Genomic DNA, 21,942 nt, shown 5'->3' with positions numbered 1-21,942 from the left:
TTTACCCAGCAGAAGTCTCAATCAAGTGGCCAGTTTCAGGTCCTTAGGAGAACTGGAGCTCAAATCAGTAAGGATACTAAGAAAGGCTATTTGGTGGACAAGGATAACCTAGGAACCCACCAGGGAACACAAGGTAGTCTTAGGGTCACAGAGTAAATCCAACCCTTACCTACCCCATATACTCACAGAATAATAATGTCAGTTGGGTTCTTACTGACTTAAGGATGTGATTGCATTGACCTTTTAAGAACTAGGTCTTTAGTACTGGTCACTGTACTAATTGGTCAAAGTAGAGACATACAGGTGTCTTTTGGTTAAATTGGTATCACCATGTCTTGACAGTGCTTCTCCTGTTTGTCTGATAGACACCAAATAATTTTGTCAGGGTGATATGATTTTACTGGGCTAGTAAGTGTTGGAAGCTATCTCTTTGGCTGTGTAGCAATGGTGCAGAAGCAATATAGTAATGAGAAGAAAATGTTAATAAGAACAGCTAAATGTGAGAAGGCAAGTGATCAGAAAATGTGAAATGTCCAATTAATTTAATCTTTGGGGTATTGAGACTTTTCATAGTTTCTAGGACTTAATTCAAAGCCAGAGAACTGGGAGCTGTCAACATACTTTGTATCTTAAAGAAAGAGTAACTGGTGACTCATGGACTTTTTCCTCAGTGAGATTATTAACATTGGTCCAAGATACCCATAAGATTAAAAAATGGATACAGAGAAATCCTAATGATAATCTGTCTTCAGAATTTCTGGATAAATCACTCTTCAAATGATACTTTACTAATCTTTAATGTTGAAAATTGTCTAATTCAAATAAAGACAATTCTGACCAAACTGGATAGTTTGCATCAGTAAGAAAGTTTATTGAAATTCATTAGTAAATGAGAATAGAAAGTTTTTCTTTTTTTTCCATTAAAGAATACTTTTTGGTAAAGTGAAAAGGAGAAATACAGAAACCACAAAACACCGTTTAGACACCTTATGATCAAGGAGTGGACCTATTTCCATAGGCCATTAAGACTGAAGTGTTTTCTTGGAGATTTTTTTTCATGCATCTATGCATAATGGCCTGTGTGAGGGGAGACTCTTTCCTCTTAATGCGGCTTAATAGTAGTGTTTCTTGGTTTCCGATTCAACCATAGATGAAAGGACTCTACCATCAGGTGCCAACTCCTCAATAATTGTCTTGATCACTCTGGTTTTGTTAGTATCTGTAAGATAATTACAATAAAAACAATAGAATTTAGACTACAATTTGTTGGGTCCTTACTAAATAACGAGCAAAATAGCTAAATGAAAGATATTTACTACCCAAAATATCTATATCAAAATATCTAAATGCAAAAAAAAAAAAAAAAAAAAAATACACCAAAGTGAAAAAAGGAAAACTTCTTTACAGTTACTTTTAAAAACACCAAAGCTACAGCATTTTAGACAATATCGTTTTCCCCTCAAGACTGGAGTCAACAACTATAGTCGGTTAAAAAAAGCAAATAAAGATTTTATAAGATTTTAATTTTTAAAATAATTCTTAAAAAAAACAAAAAACAAAAAAACCCCAACAGTTACAGAACCTAAAAAAGCAAAACCAAAAAACAGCAACCAAAAAACCCATCAAAAAGTTAAAACTAATTCTGATTACCCCAGCTAGTTTCTGCTGACCTTGGTCCCTTAGATGAGGGCTCGCCAACGGACCCTGAAGTGGTGGATTTGTGGCCTCCGCTGGAGCTTCCGCCACCGTGGCCACCGCCGGAACTGCCACCGTGGCCACCGCCGGAACTACCTCCGTGGCCGCCACCGCTGGAGCTTCCGCCGCCGTAGCCGCCACTGGAGCTTCCGCCGCCGTAGCCGCCGCCGGAACTTCCGCCGTAGCCGCGCCCGCCGCCGTAGGAGCCGCCGCCGAAACTTGGAGAGTAAACGTTATTTTCCGTTAGCTCTAACGTGTGAAGCTGTGAGTCTATTTCCAGGTTACTGTTACTTTATAACTTAGGCAAAACGTGTTTGGAGGAAAATCACCCCTGCCGATTAAGAACCCGTTCTTTTAAAACAATTATATATGCACCCAAGCCTAAGAATCTTTCTTGGGTCAAATTCGTTGGGACATTGAGGCTGGTTGCATACGCCTTCTTGTGTACTTGGCCTCCTCTCTTTCCACTTTCTCCCATCCTCTGACATCCTTGAGTTTTGGGAAAAGCCTTGCGGCTTGGAACACCGAATAAAAGCAACTGGGATGATTTAAACATTTTCTGTAATTTACCTTCCCTCTCCTTCTAGCAGGCTGCGGTAGGTTTGAATTTCATTCTCCAGTCGGATCTTAATATCCAGGAGTTGTTGGTACTCGGCATTCTGGCACTCGGTCTCAGCTCGAATCTGTTGCAGTTGTTCTTCCAGAGAGGAGATCTGGGACTGAATCTGAGAGAGCTGCACACAATAGCGACCTTCTGTCTCTGCCAAGGAGGCTTCCAGGGATTGTTTCTGAAGAGGAAAGAATATATTGTAACCTAACTACTTCATTGTTCACTTAAGTACAGTGAGGCTTAATAATTTCATGAGAAGAATAAAGAAAACGAACAGATTTGTGTTTAATGTTTAATAATATTTCAATTTCAGCATTTTTCAATCAATGCCAATAATACTTTTCTCCCATTAACAAAAATCTTCAATTTTATTTCTACTTTTTTACCCTCCACTCTGCGTTTTCTTTTATATTGCCTATTCTTATGTGAGGATGAAACGCATGATAAAGTGATGTTATTTCTCCAGGGAATTATTTACTTACTAGGGCTAGTTGGGACTGTAGCTCAATCTCCAGGCCTTGAATAGTGCGTCTCAACTCAGTAATCTCAGATTTATAGCTCGATACTTGTTCAAGGTTACTGTTGATTTCCGTAGTGAGTTCCTTGCTCTAGAATATTAAAAACAGGGATCTGATGAGAAAAGTCTGAACTAATAACCAAACCACCATTGACTTTGCTGCAAAAGAAGATGAACTACCTTTTCGTTGAACCAGGCTTCGGCGTCTCTGCGATTTTTCTCGGCAAGTTGTTCATATTGGCTTCTCATGTTATTCAGAAGTTCAGTGAGATCAACACCTGGGGCAGCATTCATTTCCACATTCACATCACCAGTGGATACATTTTGAAGGTCTCTCATTTCCTGTTTGAGGAACAGAAATATTTAATGACTGCTTCATGTCCCCGAGTCCCTTTTTGGCTGCGGGAAGTATAACTTCATGTCACCTCTTCGTGGTTCTTCTTCAGGTAGGCCAGCTCCTCGGTCAAGCTCTCAATCTGCATCTCCAGGTCGGTCTTGGTCAAGGTCAGCTCGTCCAGCACCCTGCGCAGGCCATTGATGTCGGCCTCCACGCTCTGGCGCAGGGTTACCTCATTTTCATACCTGAAACAAGCATGATACAAATACTGGGTATAACTTATATCAGGGAGGTATTCCTGGGTAGGGACTGTTTAGAAACCAAGTAAAGAGTTGACTTCATATCTTGGCAGCGTTTATCATACTCTGATTCCCATAGGGATATTAGTGGTTTAATGCAAAGAAACTTAGCATTTACTTTAAAGCGCATCTTCTTATAATATTGCCTGAAAGGTGATACTGAGGTTGAAAATTTCTCTTGACAGCTCCAGTATAGTTTAAATTTGAATGAATTCAGGAAAATGTAAATGCTCTTGTGGGCATACATTGTTAAAACCATCTCACATATTTAATGTGACAGTATTGTACCACATTTGCTTAGCTTACTTCAGCCTGAAGTCATCGGCTGCCAGCCTGGCATTATCAACCTGAATCAGGATATTGGCATTGTCTGTTGTCAGGTTGAAGATCTGGAAGGAGAGACAAAGAAATAAGATAGAGACACAGCTTTTACAGTGGCAGAGATGAACTACATTTCTGTGGTGTTCTATTACTAAGTCTTGGGGAATTTTTATTTTAAATCTGACATTGCAGTCTTACCTATATACTTAAGATTGAGTCGTTTGTTCTCTTGAAGTTTCCATACTTTTCTATTTCTATATCCTCCCTTTCTGAAAACTAACTGGAGTTATATAGCTGTGTTCCTGCATTCATGTCCTGCTCTTATACCTGTGTAATTTCCATGTATTTCAGCTAACTATTGACTGACTTGTACCTGTATTTGGTTTAACTTGTTTTAAATATATATTCTAAGTGAATATAAACTGCACACAATGCAATTCAAAAATTCCCTCAAGGCAAGCAATACTCCATTTTCATATTGGAAAATTCATGTTTCTTACAATGTCATTAGTGAGTATTTGTTGTTATCAATCTGAATATTTTCTGATTCCTTGAATAATTCTCTCAGTTCCTGTGTTTGTACATTTTCTAATGTATTTTAACTGTGGACTCTTACACTCATTAAAACATAAAAAATTCTCAATAATCCCCCCATCCTGTAAGATCCACAACACGCATGTTGCAATGACTGTACCCTCACAGCTGTTTACCTTTGAAGAGACTGGATTGCTCATGGAAGCCAGAAAGTGATGTAGTCAAACACAGTGAACATTGTAGTTGATTAAAATATTATCTATCAGAATTACATACACAAAAAGAGGCTTCAAGTTGCATTTAAAAAATGCCCCTTACCTGATTTTTAAGATCATCAATGGTTTGGTAGTATTTGCTGTAATCACAAGGCTCTCGCTGTCTTGAATTGCCATACTTTTCATACCACTCCTTAATTTTGACTTCTAGCTCATAGTTTGATTCTTCCAGAGCCCGAACTTTGTCCAAGTAGGAAGCCAGGCGATCATTCAGATTCTGCATGGTTATTTTTTCATTTCCAGAGATAAGGCCACCATCTCCAAATCCACCACCCAAACCACCTCCAAAGCTGCCGCCTCCAAAGCTGCCCCCTCCGAAGCTGCCCCCTCCGAAGCCACCTCCTCCATAGCCCCCTCCAAAGCTGCCTCCTCCATAGCTCCCACCGAAGCTACTTCCATAGCCCCCACCAAAGCCACTGCCTAATCCTCCTCCATAGATACTTGATGAGCCCCCAAAGCAGCCTCCAGCAGAGCTCCCACGGCTAAAAGAGCCACCACTGAACCCCCCTGAGCTATATCCTCCACCAAGACAGCCTTTGCTGTTCGAAATTCTGAGGGATGATCCTCCTCTTCCTCCGCCTCCACTGCGGGAGGAAGAAGAGTATTGCTTGCTTGAGCTGTATTGAACAGACATGGTGATGCTGTTTAGCTCAGGGAGTGCCTGGTACCAAGGACAGTGACAGGCCTTTATATACTGAGAGGGTGTATCCCACATGTGTTAGAGTTTTGCTTACTTGCTTAGTTTTCTTTTTGCCAAATTTGCATCTTTGGCTTATGATTGCATAAATTATCTTAAGTAATCACCAGCCCCAATATGTTTGGTTTTGAATTAGCCTTAAGAACAAACAGGAGGTTTGCTATGTTGAAATTGAAAATGGGTGTTGGTCATATGAGCATTTGTTTCATTAAACTTTTTCATCTTTTTAGGAACCTTGAGCAACTTGAAATCCATTTTTCCTTTTTTCCTCAGCACTAATTTGGTTTGTACAGAATGTTTGCGAAGTTTAGAAAAAGAATTTTAAATCACAAAATCATAGTTAATACTTTTCAAATTCATGTTTTAAACAGTTTCAATTAATTAGAACAGCATAAATTCAGATAGAATCATGCCATGATAGGACTGTAGAGTAAACTGCAAGCAACCAAAATGAAAATAAAAAACATGTTAAACGATTTGTGTTCAAAAGTTACCACATATAAATAAAGACATAAAAACACAACTTAAGAAATGCATGTGTGTGTATGTTTATAGAAAATCTTTTCTTTGGAGAATGAAAGTACATTGATATTTTGTCTAGGAAATTGGAAATGTGTAATGCTTTCGGAATCTTCTAATTTAATGGTGCTATTCTTTTTAACATTTAAAGAAATCTAACATCAGGAAGTTATCCTGGATTTTTTTTTAATTTTTAAATTCATTGTAATGAAGGCTTATATGAAGACCACATTGCAGAAATTCTTAGCACAAGATATGAACTAATCTCCAGTATTTTGTTTACTCTAAGTTTGGCCAATAGAAAAGGAAGCGATTATGAGTAAAAATTTTCTTACAAGAATATACCAGATTAGAAAATGATACTTGCTTCAAAATTATGAACTGGTCTGTGAACATGTGTTTGAAAGCTAGATTCTCTTTCTCAAAAAAATTTTTTCCCTTGGATTTACTGTGTGTAGAATTTTATATAATTATTTAATAAAGTATTGGGACTTTTAACACATAATAGCTCATGGGCTTCCCTGATAGTTGGTAAAGAATCTGCCTGCAATGCAGGAGAACCCGGTTTGATTCCTGGGTCGGGAAGATTCCCCTGGAGAAGGGATAGGCTACCCATCCCAGTATTCTTGGGCTTCCCTTGTGACTCAGCTGGTAAAGAATCCGCCTGCAATGCAGGAGACCTGGGTTCGATCCCTGGGTTGGGAAGATGCCCTGTAGAAAGGAACAGCTACCCACTCCAGTATTCTGGCCTGGAGAATTTAATGGACTGTATAGTCCTTGGGGTCACGAAGAGCTGGACACGACTGAGCGACTTGCACTTTCACTTTTCACTTTAACACATGATATAAAATTATTTTTTTATCTATAGGATATGGCATTGCTATTCAAAAATACATTCACATATATATTTCTGTATATATTCACACACAGTTTACAGTTATACAGTGCTATTTGTGATGCTGTCATTTTATTACTCCAACTGCTGAGATAGGGAGGGTATTGTCTCTATTTTATAGAAGAGGAAGTTGAAGCTGAGAGGGGTTATGATTTTGCTTAAAGAGATAAACTAGGTGGATAAATGAAGTTAGAAAATTGGTCTGATGCCTGGCTTTTGGCTCTTTCCTGCATTATCAATGTGTGTCTGTATTCTCTGTTCTGGTGGATTTGGTCAGAGAACTGAATGCCTCTTTTTCTTACCATAAACTTCTCTGCATGGGAAGCAACAAAACAAAACAAAAAGTACTTGGAAACATGAATATGTTGAAAGGGTAGGATGTTTGGCACACACTTCCATTACTAATTGCTTTCTCAAATTACACTTAAAGTTGCACATTCCAGTTTATGAAAAGTATAGAATTAGCTTCTGCAGGGAAAGGCAATATGGCTGGGAGTGTGAATGAGGTGTTGACTGTGAGAGTGGAGGTTACTACCCAACAATTGCAGCTTCTCCAACTTGTTACCACATGCAAGTGGGGCAGAGTTAAAAGAAAAAATGAAACTCAACTGTGGGAATTGATTCTTGCTGAAGATAACATGTAGTAAAGGAAGGTTATGATAAGCCAGACTGGAAAAAAAACATTCCAACAAGTTCAGAGACGATGCTGAAGACCTGATAGTAATGAAATTAATTTAGAATAAAGAGATTTTGCTAAATTTTACCTGTAATTATATTTTGGGAGTTGATCTTGCTAGTTTTGCTTTAGTATTAGCCTTTTTTTAAAAAAAAAAAAACTGGTGGAAAAATATAAGCATCTCAATCTAATTTCAGTTAACAGGTAGTATGAAGAGCTCTGTTGCTATCACATTAAATCACAGAATTTGTAGAAGACTTCCTAAAAGTATATGGGAAAAAGTACAAATACAGAAACTCTTCTAATACTGACTGCAGCATTTAAGCCAACTTTAATGTTATTATCAAAGACTCCTTATTGACTTGTGTACTCTAGAAATTGGTTTCAACAAATGTGTGGTCATTTGTTGAAACCAGCTTTTGGCATGTGCAAAAATTACAGAGGTACCATGTGATAATCCTGCAGCTAAATTGGATGGAAAATGTACTATGGTCAGCTCTAGTGTTGGCCCTATTTACACCTGATTGCCATAATCCACTGTAATTGTAATTTCATTGTTCTCAATTTTTGTTGTATCTCTATGTAAGGCACATTGAGAGATGTTTAAATGATAGGAGCGTAAATGAGATTCATCTCCTACCCTTACAGATCTTACCAATTGTTACAATCTAGTCATGGAGACAAAAATGGGCACTGTAAGTCCTATGTAAATGGTAAATGAAGTGGGAGGGAGGAGTTAATATTTCCTGAACATTTTCTGTGTTCTAGGTAGTTTATTCAAAGCTATGGCTTTTCCTGTGGTCATGTATGGATGGGAGAGTTGGACTGTGAATAAAGCTGAGTGCCAAAGAATTGATGCTTTTGAACTGTGGTGTTGGAGAAGACTCTTGAGAGTCCCTTGGACTACAAGGAGATCCAACCAGTCCATTCTGAAGGAGATCAGCCCTGGGATTTCTTTGGACGGAATGATGCTAAAGCTGAAACTCCAGTACTTTGGCCACCTCATGCGAAGAGTTGACTCATTGGAAAAGACTCTGTTGCTGGGAGGGATTGGGGGCAGGAGGAGAAGGGGACGACAGAGGATGAGATGGCTGGATGGCATCACTAACTCAATGGACATTGAGTCTGAGTGAACTCCAGGAGTTGGTGATGGACAGTGAGGCCTAGCATGCTGCGATTCATGGGTCACAAAGAGTTGGACACGACTGAGCAACTGAACTGAACTGAACTGAACTGAGGTAGTTTACGCTTCTTTAATCCTCCCCCAAATTCTCCAGATGGATATTATTTGTCTCATTTTATAGCTGAAGAAATGAAGCTTTAGAAAGCTTCAGGGATCTGCCAAGAGTAACACAGCTGGTTTCTGCTACAACTTGCCTAAGTGGCTTCAAAGATGATACGGGGTTCATGACACTGAACTGCCTGCCACCTTAAGACTGATGAGCAAAGAGTCTGGTTGAATGGGGTCACCTGACTAAGTGGAATTTAAGCTGAGTCTCCGGAAGGATGGGTAGGAGTTTTCCTTATGTGCAGCAGCAGAGAGGACTGTTCTGGGCTGGGGAGTGGGGACTGTGAAATGCCAAGCAGGTGGAGACCAGTTTGGCTGAAACAGATTTGTCCATAGTCATTCATTTCTTTTACAGATTTTATTCAGCATCTGCAGTATTATCCCCTGGGGCTACATAGGTGACTCAGACAGTTCCTGCCCCTCAATGAGTGTACTTGGAGAGGCAAACAAACATACCCATGAATCAGAATTAGGGTAATCTGGGCTACAGTTGAGGCATGGACAGGGTGTTGAGGGAGTTCAGAGAAGGGAGTCTGACAGTGGTGTGCGCGCGCGTGCACGCGTGTGTGTGTGTGTGTGTGTGTGTGTGATGTGTGAAGGCACAGTGAAAGAATAGATCAAGTTTTGAGGAGAAGACCAATTTAGGTTAAAACTCGTGAATTTAAAATAATACTGTGAAAATGTCTTTTAACACTTAGAGTCATAGGACTACAGTTCAGGAGAGAGATTAGAGGAGCAGATTTCAGGATAGTGAGGACCCCAAGGGAAGGAAATTAGAGAAATGAGCAGAGGGTCCAAGTCTGAACTTTTTTGGAGACAACCACTTGAGGGGCTGGTGAAAAGCTAGAGAATAGTATTGAGAAGAGTGATGCCTAGGATCTGGGAAAGCAGGGAGAAGGATCATGGAAGTCAAAGGGGGAAAGAACCCAGGTAAAGTGGAGCGGTCTCTAAAGGAGGATCAAGGAGAAAGGGAATTGAAGAAAGATCATTGGTCATTTAGAAGCTGTTGGCACCCTTTCAGAGGGCAGATTGATTAGAGTAGTGGTGGGACAGTCCACTGTGTATATTGGAGTTGATGGTTTTGCTTTTAGTATTTTATTTATCAGTTTCTTCTCAATTGCTTCTGAGTTTTGAGTCATGATTAGAATGATGTAGCTCTTATTCTCATTGGGTTAATTTATCTGTGGCTCTTGAAATGTGTTGTTGATTTAGCTTTGTTATCAGCTTGACTCATCTCACTGTTGGGGTTGGATCTCTTTTCTATTTCTTATTTTGCCTCCAGTAAAATTCTCTTTTGAAGAATTTTAAAAGAGAATTTTAACTGAAAATTCTATTTGCACATTTCTTTTCTGATTAATTGAGATGTAATAAATCATTTAGTGGCAGAAAGACAAAACTGATAATGCAAGTTATGTCTCAAGATGGCAAGGTTGATAAGCTAAATGTTTAGAATTTTTAATTTATCATGTAAAGTTTGAGAATAAGGCATTCTTTGCTTGAATGTTCTGTGACTGTGCAAACTACTGAAATGTGCCTTTGTGATTATGACCTATGGAGTCAACACCAAGTGGAAAGCTGTACAAGTGTTTGATGGATTTGGTACTCTTCTCCCGGATAGCTGAATAATTAGGACAATCAAGATATTGGTAAAGCCCATGTCTTATCATTGGAAAACTTCTAATACTCAGGGCTCTGAAATCTGGAGAGACTCCCATATTACACAGTTTTTCTAAAACTTCCAAGGCTACACTATGATGGAGACTGTCAAAATATGGAAATAGCATGAAGGCTTTTCAGTGTAGTGTAGCAGCGTGGTTAGATGGGTGGGCTCTGGAATCAGACTGCTTGGGTAACAATGCATCCACTTGCTGTGTGACTTTATTTCAGTTTTCTCAGTTCTAATGTGGCATCATACTTTTGATTATCCTATAGAGGTGTAAGTGGGAATTAAATGAATTAATATAAAGCATTTAGAACAGTGCCTGGCGTTTCCTTCTGGAGAAAGAAATGGCAACCCACTCCAGTATTCTTGCTTGGAGACTCGCATGGACAGTGGGCGGGCAACAGTCCATAGGATCCCAAAGAGTTGGACAAGACTGAAGCGATTTAGCATGCGTGCATGCTGGCCTTTATAGAATAAGTGCTTTAAAAAGGTTTTTCTGTTGCTGTTATTACTGTTACTATGATTAGAACCTAACCCACAGTTGGTCAGTAAAATATGAGTGGATGAAAGCTGGATTAAAGGCTGAAATACAGCTAGTGAGGAGGAGAAAATGGCTTGGGTTGGGGGATGGTCCAGCAGGGGAAAGGTGTTCTATTTGTTCTGTTTGATAACTTTGTGACAAACCATGCTGTTTTTCCCTGAATAACACATGCTCTCATTTTTAACTTTATTCTTTTCTTTATCTCCGACATCCACCAAGTTACCAATTTTGTCACTTTTTCTTTTGTCCCATCTGATATATTTGTTTCTTTTTGTCTAGTCCCACCTCAGCTGTCCTAATCCAGAATTTCATCACTTCTGTCATCAATTACATCACCAGCTTCTGAAGTGGTTTTCTTGGCTTGGTGCATGTCACCTAAGATCTGTTCTAGTCATGGCTGAAAGATGACTGTTCTTGAAAAATACTGTCTTCATTTCATCCACATGCATAATAAGTACCTAAGGATTTCTCTTATTAGTAGATTATGTCTTTTTGGTAGCCTTGCCCTATTCTGTCTGTTCAACCTCATTCTTCCCTCAGTGAGTGAAGGTAGTAGAGTGGAAAAATTGTTGCATCTCCTTGTAAAGTAAATATTAAATATGTGGCCTTGGGCAAAACACTCAGCCTTTAAAAATGAGCCTGTGTGTTATTTTACTACCCTATAAAATATGGATAATAATAATAGTAAATACTAAAATATGTATATAGTACTACTAATAACAATAGGCCTTATTCAAATCAAGTCCTAACTCCTCTCCTTCATGAGGCTTCTCACCATTAGTCTAGCCATGGCTGTCTCTTTCTTTTCATTTCCTGTGTGTACAACCTAGTAGTTTATAGTATGATACAATTATTATTGTTCCCAATGAGATAAGACATGAAAGCTCCTTTAGTGAAGGGAGGGTACCTTTTTCTCTTGCTGCACCTAGTAGATACTTAATGTTTTCTGAATGTTTTCCTATCATCTCGGAGCCTTTTCCCATTTTCTTTTCTTTGCCTTTATTTTGGTCTCAAAACTCTTCTCCCCTATGTTTTCACAATATACAAGTTTAAAATTTAAATAAAGGCTAGTTGAAGACAACTAATTTGATTTTTCTTTAAAGCCAGTTGTAATAATTTTCAGATGTGAGAATGTTGTATAAGAACAATAAGAAATCTAAGATTCTGCATAGGAATTTTTAGATATCTTAAAATATATGATGATATATACCTTAGATTATGTATGTGCCATGCTTAGTTGCTCAGTCGTGTCTGACTCTTTGAGGACTGTGGCCTGCCAGGCTCCTCTGTCCATGGGAATTTTCAGACAAGAATACTGGAGTGGGTTGCCATTTCTTCCTCCAGGGGTTTATAGAATAAATAAGTATCATTCATATTTAAGTGGATACATGTAATGTGCCTAAATTGAAAAAAATCTTATGAAGTTAATCTCTTAATTTTATTGTTTAGAGATTTTTAAAATGCTGAACTGAAAAAAAGTCAAGAAACTTGTCAGTTTCATAACAAATTAAGAAAAGCTCTTGTCAGAGTCAACTCATTTTTGTGTGTGCAGTGGGAATGATAAGGAATAAATTTAAATAATTATTTAACTGTAACACAATAGCAGTAGAGAAAATTTACCATAACTGTTCAGTGACTTTCCTCCACAAGGCTGAAGATTGAAAACAACAGAAGAGTTTATAATGTCTTGGAGTAAATGCATTAATTAAATATGCAGCATTTGCAGTCAATCCTCAGATAGTTAAAGCTTATAGAGCTTATTAAAACTTTCCTATGTTCCAAGGGTCTGTGCTAAACACTTGACCTGAATGTTTCTGTCATTAAATCCTGACAGGAACTGAAAGGGGTACCTTTTATTTTAACTGAAAAATTAGCAGCTTGCCCAGAATTATTCAATAAAGGGATTTGAACACAGACCTATCTTCAGAGCTTTCGCTTTAATACAATGAGCAATGCTTACAGCTCTCCTGAAGTAATGTGGAATTGCATTTTCTAGTCTTGTAACTTAGAAATTAGCAAGAACATAAGGGATTTTACTTTCTCAGATTGGACAAGATCTTCTTTTAAAAAAAATAATTAAAAAATGTATGTCTTTTTGGCTGTGCTGGGTCTTCATTGCTGTGAGGACTTTTCTCTAGTTGCAGCAGCTGGGGGTGCTCTTCTTTCAGTGTGCTGGCTTCTCATTGTGCTGGCTTCTGTTGTGGAGCTCAGGCTCTAGGGTGCACAGGCTCCAGCAGCTGTGGCACATGGGCTCAATAGTTTTGATTCCTGGGCTCTTGAGCACAGTCTGAATAGTTGTGGTACATGGGCTTAGTTTCTCTGTGGCATGTAGAATCTTCTCAGGCCAAGGATCGAATCTGAGTCTCCTGCATTGACAGGTAGATTCTTTACCACTGAGCTACCAGGGAAGCCCAAACAAGCTGTTCTTATCATTGTTACGTTTGTGATAAAAAGATGGACTAATATGAAAAGAAAGCTTTTGAAAAGAAAGAGCATTAATATGACAAGAATTCTTGCTTTTGAAGAGGTCAGACTTGAGGGTCTCATCTACTTAGGCTACACTCTTAACTTTTTGAAGGTGCCTCCTACTTGGTTTTCTAGGGGTTCCTAACTCTGTCAGGATTGTCGTAAGCTCCAGACTAGTCATTAAAGTAACAAACCAGAGCAATTAACCACCATGATTAATCACCATGATTAATAACAGTGTTAATCCTTTCTTAAATGCTGGTTTTTCCACTCAGAGCTAACACCCATTACAGAGATTAACTGCATTTTAAAAATCAGGTTTTTACTCTTTACATGTAAACATAAGGGGCATATCTGAACTAATTTTAATAGTTAACTGTGACAGAAAGGGGTTTCATTGCTTTGGGACTTTCCAGCTTCAAAAGCTATTAAACTCTTTGATGTCTCTCATAAATATTTTCCATATTGATCATTTTGGTTAAAATGTGGAGTTTAGATTAGAATTTTCTAACTCTAAAACTTAGGGCTTCTCTGGTAGCTTAGCTGGTAAAGAATCTGCTTGCAATGCATGAGACCCCAGTTTGATTCCTGGGTTGGGAAGATCCCCTGGAGAAGGGAACAGCTACCCACTCCAGTAGTCTGGCCCTGGAGAATTTCATGGACTGTTTAGTCCATGGGGTCACAAAGAGTCGGACATGACTGAGTGACTTTCACTTTTCACTTTCAATCCTAAAGCTTAGATAGAAATGATTGGACATTTATAGAACTGTAAGGTGTTGTATGTTATTTTCCCCCCCCCTTGACATCTCAGATATAATTGCTACCATTTAAATAGGATTTTGGAGAAGGCAATGGCACTCCAGTCCAGTACTCTTCCCTGGAAAAGCTCGTGGATGAAGGAGGCTGGTAGGCTGCAGTCCATGGCGTCGCTAAGAGTCGGACACGACTGAGCGACTTCACTTTCACTTTTCACTTTCATGCATTGGAGAAGGAAATGGCAACCCACTCCAGTGTTCTTGCCTGGAGAATCCCAGGGGTGGGGGAGCCTGGTGGGCTGCCGTCTATGGGGTCACACAGAGTCGGACACGACTGAAGCGACTTAGCAGCAGCAGCAGCAAATAGGATGTAGTAGGATTACTTTTTTTTTTTTTTTCAACTATCCAAGGATGAGGACTCCACAGCCCCTATCAGGATAGTTATCATTAGCAGTCTGTCACACTGATATCCAATAAGTTGCTCCAAGTGTAAGAATATTAAGAATAACAAGAACTGTCAGCACTTTCAACACTAACATTTGTTTAACATTTACTCAGTGCCAGGCACTCTATGGGCTTTATGTACATTTTCTCATCCAGCTCACTTAACAGCTCTATAAGGCAGATACTACTTTAGATCTTTTTTTCCCCCCAGAGGAGGAAACTGAAGGTTTGAGTGGTTATATATTGTACACAGGGGTAATACAGCTAATAAATTCATAGTGGAACCAGAGTTGAAACCACATCTGCCTCCTCTAGATCCCATACTCTTTAATCATGACCTTTTACTACCAAATGTCTAATTAAACTTTGCTTTGTGGTTTCAAAGACAGTCCCAAAAATATGAATTATAGTGGTAAAGATGGAACCTGTTCCAGCCTATAAATGAACTAAATGAAATTTTTAAGGTGAGCAGATTTGAAGAATGTTCCTTTTTGTCTAGCTGGTTTTAAAATATTATTTTAAAAGATGTTCTGCCAACACTATGATGTTGAGGGTATGGATTTGACTGATTTAGGTGTGGATCAGTTACAATGGTAAATTATTTTATGCCACATGCTATTTAGCCTGATAGTCTAGGTTTGATTAAGTATACCCAATAATTTAAGAACTGAGTATTTCATCAAATGGCTAGGGTTTTAGTGGATTATTTATTGTATCACTTACCCAGATTTTCCATTCATTAGCTTATGGTACTTTTCAGTCTCATTTACCAGTCAAATATTCACACAGGAGTTGTTCTGTTCAACATTCAGGCTCTCTGCTTGAATCTGATTTGTTGAACTTGACCCCGCCCACCTTGCTAATCTTTTCTTGCATTTATGAACGTTGACAACAGTAGTTACTGATACTTTTGGTTTCTATCAAACTAGAATCCAAGGATTGCTTCTGAAGGAATGGAAGTAAACATAAAAAAATGATTCATTAAAAATTTCAGAGTAGAAAAACAGAGCAGAACATAATCTAAACTACTACCAGACAAAACTTAAATTGTAATTTAAAATCAGCTGTTCTGAATTTATTTATTGTTTGAATTGTGTCTTTCTTTCTTCTTCTAATCTACTGTTCTTCTCTCGTTTAGCCCCTAAACAGAGTTGTATTTAATTTTTATAGTGCAGACATTGTTCTATGGAGACATTGTTTGAGAAATCTGTGACCTCTCAGTAACTGTCGCATGTGGATAATGGACTTTGGAAACAACAACCTTCTTACCAGAGATCACTGGACCTGAAGCTCTAATTCCAGTGGCAGCAGGGTTTGCCGCAGCTTACCATCTTGCTCCTGTTGGTACTTGTCTTGTTAGCAGAAGATGGTACTTCCCCATTCAGTTCTTTACCCTAAAATATTAGAGGAGAATAAAAATATAAACGTTGTGCCAGGTTTCATGAGCTCTGCTTAATACTGGATGCTTTTTTTGGGTGATGATAGGTTTACTTTTTCATTAAACCAGACATCAGTTTTTTTGTGATTTGTTCTGCTGAGACCTCAGATTGCCCCCTCCTGTGGTTCAGCAGGGCAGTCAGGTCCATTCCTGGGCCATCTTGATTTCTACATTGACTTCAACATGAGGTAACATTGTCAACCCTCATTTCCTGATCCAAAATAAAATAATCAATACACCACAGGGGAAACAGTGGAAACAGTGTCAGACTTTATTTTTTGGGGCTCCAAAATTACTGCAGATGGTGATTGCAGCCATGAAATTAAAAGACATTTACTCCTTGGAAGGAAAGTTATGACCCACCTAGGTAGCATATTCAAAAGCAGAGACATTACTTTGCCAACAAAGGCCCGTCTAGTCAAGGCAATGGTTTTTCCAGTGGTCATGTATGGATGTGAGAGTTGGACTGTGAAGAAAGCTGAGTGCCGAAGAATTGATGCTTTTGAACTGCGGTGTTGGAGAAGACTCTTGAGAGCCCCTTGGACTGCAAGGAGATCCAACCAGTCCATTCTAAAGGAAATCAGTCCTGGGTATTCACTGGAAGGACTGATGCTGAAGCTGAAACTCCAATACTTTGGCCACCTCATGTGAAGAGTTGACTCATTGGAAAAGACTCTGATGCTGGGAGGGATTGGGGACAGGAGGAGAAGGGGACAGCAGAGGATGAGATGGCTGGATGGCATCACTGACTCGATGGACATGAGTTTGAGTGAACTCCGGGAATTGGTGATGGACAGGGAGGCCTGGTGTGCTGCGATTCATGGGGTTGCAAAGAGTCAGACACGACTGAGTGACTGAACTGAACTGAACACTGCAGGTTACTTTTTTTTGCATCTGCAATATGGTAATTTAAAAGGATTGAAAAGATGAAAATGGAAATGCAGATTTTAGAAATCATTTTTAAGGTTTTAAAAAATTTCTAGAAGATTATAAAATAGTGTTAGTCAGATCAGATCAGATCAGATCAGTCGCTCAGTCGTGTCTGACTCTTTGCGACCCCATGAATCGAAGCACGCCAGGCCTCCCTGTCCATCACCAACTCCCGGAGTTCACTCAGACTCATGTCCATCGAGTCAGTGATGCCATCCAGCCATCTCATCCTCTGTCATCCCCTTCTCCTCCTGCCCCCAATCCCTCCCAGCATCAGGGTCTTTTCCAATGGGTCAACTCTCTGCATGAGGTAGCCAAAGTACTGGAGTTTCAGCTTTAGCATCCTTCCCTCCAAAGAAATCCCAGGGCTGATCTCCTTCAGAATGGACTGGTTGGATCTCCTTGCTGTCCAAGGGACTCTCAAGAGTCTTCTCCAACACCACAGTTCAAAAGCATCAATTCTTTGGCACTCAGCCTTTTTCACAGTCCAACTCTAACATCCATACATGACCACAGGAAAAAGCCTTGACTAGACGAACCTTTGTTGGCAAAGTAATGTCTGCTTTTGAATATGCTATCAGGTTGGTCATAACTTTCCTTCCAAGGAGTAAGCGTCTTTTAATTTCATGGCTGCAGTCATCATCTGCAGTGATTTTGGAGCCCAGAAAAATAAAGTCTGACACTGTTTCCACTGTTTCCCCATCTATTTCCCATGAAGTGATGGGACCAGATGCCATGATCTTTGTTTTCTGAGTGTTGAGCTTTAAGCCAACTTTTTCAGTCTCCACTTTCACTTTCAGCAAGAGGCTTTTTAGTTTCTCTTCAGTTTCTGCTATAAGGGTGGTGTTCTGCATATCTGAGGTTATTGATATTTCTCCCGGCAATCTTGATTCCAGCTTGTGTTTCTTCCAGATTTAGCAAATAAAAATACAGGATGCCTGCTCAATTAAATTTGAATTTCAGATAAACAATGAATACTTTTTTTTTAGAATGTGCCCCAATTAATATTTGGAAATGTTTGTACTAAAACTTTATTCATTGTTTATCTGAAATTCCAATTTAGCTGGGTTCCTTGTATTTTATTTGACAACTGTGTTGCAGAAATATTCAAAGGGATCCCCTGGTAGTCCGGTGGTTTGGACTTGACACTTTCACTGCTGCATTCCCTTGTCAGGGAACTAAGATCCCACAAGCCACATGGTGCAGCCAAAAAAATAAAATATTGAGGATCAATGTAATAAAATATAATATTTTTATATTTTAAAAGGATTTTGGTGTGATTCACTTGATCTTTACTGTCACCGCGAGGGGTAAGTTTTGCTGGGAGGAGTGGGAAGGGGCGTTATTATTCTTTAATTAGCAAATAGTTGAGACTCAGTAACAGTTCAACAAAGCCATGGATGAACATGGATGAACCTGAATCCAAGTCTTTTGATTCTTAGTCCAGCACTGTTTTTAAAATTTTGAGACTTTTGCAAAATATGAAAAAGCACTAAGGATTAAGATTCAGAAGGATGCAGATATTAATAAATAAGAAATTCCACATTCCCACCACCCATCGTTGCTGACCCTGGTTTTTCATATTCGCTTCTGATTGAGTGTCCTTTCCAGCATGATGCATTACCATGCTGCTCTGAGAAAGCATTATATTTATCCATACCTTGTCATGACCCAGGTGCATGTGGGTCATTACTGAGGTCAGAGGGCTAGGTAGGGGGAGGGAGATGGGAAAAACCTAGTAGACATGTTAACTTTGTAGTCTGTGTTATATTACCTGTGCTTTATGAAATGAGTGTCTGGCAGTGACACCACCATTGTATCTTCATGAATGCTGCTGTACTGAGACTTTTGGTTACATTTCATGTAATTCCTGACTCCAGGAAAGGTGCCAGATTCTCTAATTACTGAGAACAGTCCTGGGGATGTTCTGCAACTTTGTAAAAATAGGTCTCTGATCTATGATTTGAGGGTCATATGCCATAGGTTACATTTCAAAGAGCTGGAAGTTTTCAGATAGCTACCCTATGGTTGCTATTTATTGTAATTTAAATGTTTTAAAACAGATGGTTATATGTTGGGATGTTTAATAATATGAAAGAATGATATTGTAAATTTGGTAGTAGTTATTAAGTTACAGTGATTATGGGGAAAATATTTTCTTGATAATCAATCCTTTACATGTTTTCTGACTTAACTTGAGCTGGAAGTCATCCACAGTAAGCCTGGAACTGTTGATCTGAGGCAGAGTGTTGACGTTTTCCAAAGTCATGTTTGTGTTGACTTTTGAGAGAGAAAAAGGAACCATATCATTCAACAGAATTCATTGGGTGCTATTAGGTCCAGATTATATACCTCACTGATTTCAGTTATCATAACTATATGCCAATCATAAGTATATTTGTATAAACTAGATAAACATCTATGTAGTTTAAATTCATACCTTTCTGGGACTGTTATGGAACTTTTCAGCTAAATGTATTTTCTTTTATAACTTCTGAAATACACACACAAAAAGGCAAATATTCCTTTTCAAATGAGTGTCAAGCCATTTCATGTTAATTTTTAAGCACATTAGATATTTTTCTGTTTGTATTAAATGCATCAGTTTGTTTGATATGATGGATGTTGGCCAGGGAAAAAAGTGTTTTCTAGGTAAGACAACTTTCCTGAGTTTTAAGGTCCTCCATTAGTGATGTAATGTCCGCTGTAGTCTTGAGATTGACCATTCATGCCTCAGTTTCCAAAATTCTCATACCATGGGATTCTCTAAGCAAGAACACTGGAGTGGGTTGCCATTTCCTTCTCCAATGCATGAAAGTGAAAAGCGAAAGGGAAGTCTCTCAGTCATGTCCAACTCTTCACGACCCCATGGACTGCAGCCTACCAGGCTCCTCCGTCCATGGGATTTTCCAGGCAAGAGTACTGGAGTGGGGTGCCATTGCCTTCTCTGACAGTGATCTCTAACACTCACTTATACCTAATTATATCACACCTTCATTCAAGAAATATTTATTGAATGCTTAGTGTGTTCCAGGGACTCTTTTTAGACAGTTACAGGCACTTGATTTTTGGAAATTATCATGCATGCATCTTGATCAAAGTTCCTTATAAGCTCAACATCTGAGCATGTGTTGATTCTAGATATTCATGCACATCTCCAACTTTGAGGAGTTGCCTTTAGACAAAATTGTGGAGTTGTTAAAGTTTGTTGTTGGCATTTCTACTCTTTTCTTTCTTTGCTCCATCTTCTTGAGGTCAGACTCTCTGCCTTTCATCTGAAGCCATGGGCTATCTTGTGTATTAACTTTTTTTTTCTGTCTAAAGAAAAGATACAATGCTGTTCATTTCAGTTCAGTCACTCAGTCATGTCTGACTCTTTGCAACCCCATGGATTGCAGCATGCCAGGCTTCCCTGTCCATCACCAACTCCCGGAGCTTGCTCAAACTCATGTCCATCGAGTTGGTAATGCCATCCAACCATCTCATCCTCTGTCACTTCCTTCTCCTTTTGCCTAGATTGAAGCAAAAGGGTCCCAGCATCAGGGTCTTTTCCAGTGAGTCAGTTCTTCGTATGAGGTGGCCAAAATATTGAACTTCAGCTTCAGCATCAGTCCTTCCAATGAATATTCAGGACTGATTTCCTTTAGGATTGACTGGTTTGATCTCCTTGCAGTCCAAGGAACTCTCAAAAGACTTCTCCAGCAGCACAGTCCAAAAAGCATCAATTCTTCAGCACTCAACTTTCTTTATGGTCCAACTGTCACACCCATACATGACTACTGGAAAAACCATAACTTTGACTAGACGGACCTTTCTTGGTAAAGTAATATCTCTGATTTTTAATATGCTGTCTAGGTTTGTCAAAGCTGTTCATTTACCATAATAGAAATATGGCTGTATTCACTGTGTGTTGTTCCAGGCACTCTAAGCATTTAGCATTTTGAACTTTTTATTCAGTTGTAAAATAAGAGATTGCTCCTTGTAATAGGAATTTCAGTTCTTGATGAGAAGATAGATTATTTTGGGCAGAAGTCTGTTGAAAAATCACAGTTGACCACTTAAAAGGGCAACTTTTAAGAATAAGCATTCTTTTAGAATGCATGTAGACCAAAAAGAAGGCACAAAATTTTTTATTCTTTATTCTTCCTGCTCTCATGCCCATTTCTCAGACTTCTGTCCCTGGAGCCTGCTCTGAATTTCAGGAAGTTGCCTCTTCTTCAAATTCTCTCTCTCTGACACTTCTTTTTCCTTTCTTATCTCCCAGTCTACCTAAGATTCCCAGATGCCCATATGTGGAAGCTCAATGCTATGCTGTTCCCTTGTGCCAGGATCTCCACTTCAGTCCACTGCATCCCATCCCCACAGCATGGAGATTGTTCAGCCTTTTCTATGTCAGTTTCCCATGGCCCTGAGAGCTCATAATTTTGTTACATTTAGGTTCACAGGATGGAGGGGATGAAAATGCATGGAAAGACATGAGTCTCAGCTTTCACCAGGGTTTCAAGAATAGACACTGATTATTGGGAATTTAGATTATGGACAGTTGTCTTTAAGCATGTATCTATTTCTGTAGCAGAGAGGAGGAACATGTGTTAGGAAAACTGTCAATGAAAACACTAACATAGCAATTTGAGAACCATAAAATGGGAAAAGAGAAACTAGACATTGTCTGGAGACAAGTAGTAATAGTAATCTAATCCGACAAACGGGTATTGAGTGCTGACCCTACAAAACCATTTGCCTTCCAGATCCACTTTCCTCCTTTCTCCAGCCTGCTCTCTCCTCCAGGAGATCAGCTGTCCTCTGGCCTTCATTAGGTTTGCCCAATGGGGACCAAATCAGGAAATTTTAGGAAGGTAAGAGAATGAATTTAGGGTGTTTATTCCCCTGGCATCTCCTCCATGTTGACTGTGACTGTCCATGAAAAGCACAGCTCCTCTCAAGGTGGCCCTCTTTATGACTTTCACTTTCTGACTCACTTGCCTTCATTCTTTGGACGTGGGGGTCAAAAATTACTACTTCCAGTGGTTTCCCTACATCAT

General features: G+C 39.1%; 1 protein-coding gene across 1 annotated transcript; it reads right to left on the bottom strand.

Moving 5' to 3' along the window:
* Positions 1 to 847: 847 nt before the first annotated feature.
* KRT10 (keratin 10) lies at positions 848 to 5,222 on the bottom strand. The gene is made up of 8 exons (XM_055575915.1): positions 4,632 to 5,222; positions 3,765 to 3,847; positions 3,248 to 3,404; positions 3,003 to 3,164; positions 2,788 to 2,913; positions 2,266 to 2,483; positions 1,651 to 1,913; positions 848 to 1,219 (listed from the first exon to the last, which is right to left on the bottom strand). The coding sequence occupies exons 1-8, from the start codon at positions 5,220 to 5,222 to the stop codon at positions 1,113 to 1,115; spliced, it is 1,707 nt and encodes a 568-aa protein (XP_055431890.1). The 3' UTR covers positions 848 to 1,112.
* Positions 5,223 to 21,942: the final 16,720 nt, after the last annotated feature.

Source organism: Bubalus kerabau, chromosome 4 (genome assembly GCF_029407905.1).
Source record: "Bubalus kerabau isolate K-KA32 ecotype Philippines breed swamp buffalo chromosome 4, PCC_UOA_SB_1v2, whole genome shotgun sequence".
In the NCBI taxonomy this organism is placed as follows: Eukaryota; Metazoa; Chordata; class Mammalia; order Artiodactyla; family Bovidae; genus Bubalus; species Bubalus kerabau.
Note: the sequence above shows the minus strand (reverse complement) of the source record. Positions and strands in the feature narration are given on the sequence as shown.

Bases quoted from the DNA above. Each gene is read 5' to 3' on its own strand.
- KRT10 (XM_055575915.1), bottom strand. From the start codon at position 5,222: ATGTCTGTTCAATACAGCTCAAGCAAGCAATACTCTTCTTCCTCCCGC. The intron at 2,914-3,002 runs GTAGTTCATCTT...TTAATATTCTAG, and splicing joins AAGCCTGGTTCAACGAAAAG to AGCAAGGAACTCACTACGGA. The intron at 1,914-2,265 runs GTAAATTACAGA...TTACTCTCCAAG, and splicing joins CTGCTAGAAGGAGAGGGAAG to TTTCGGCGGCGGCTCCTACG.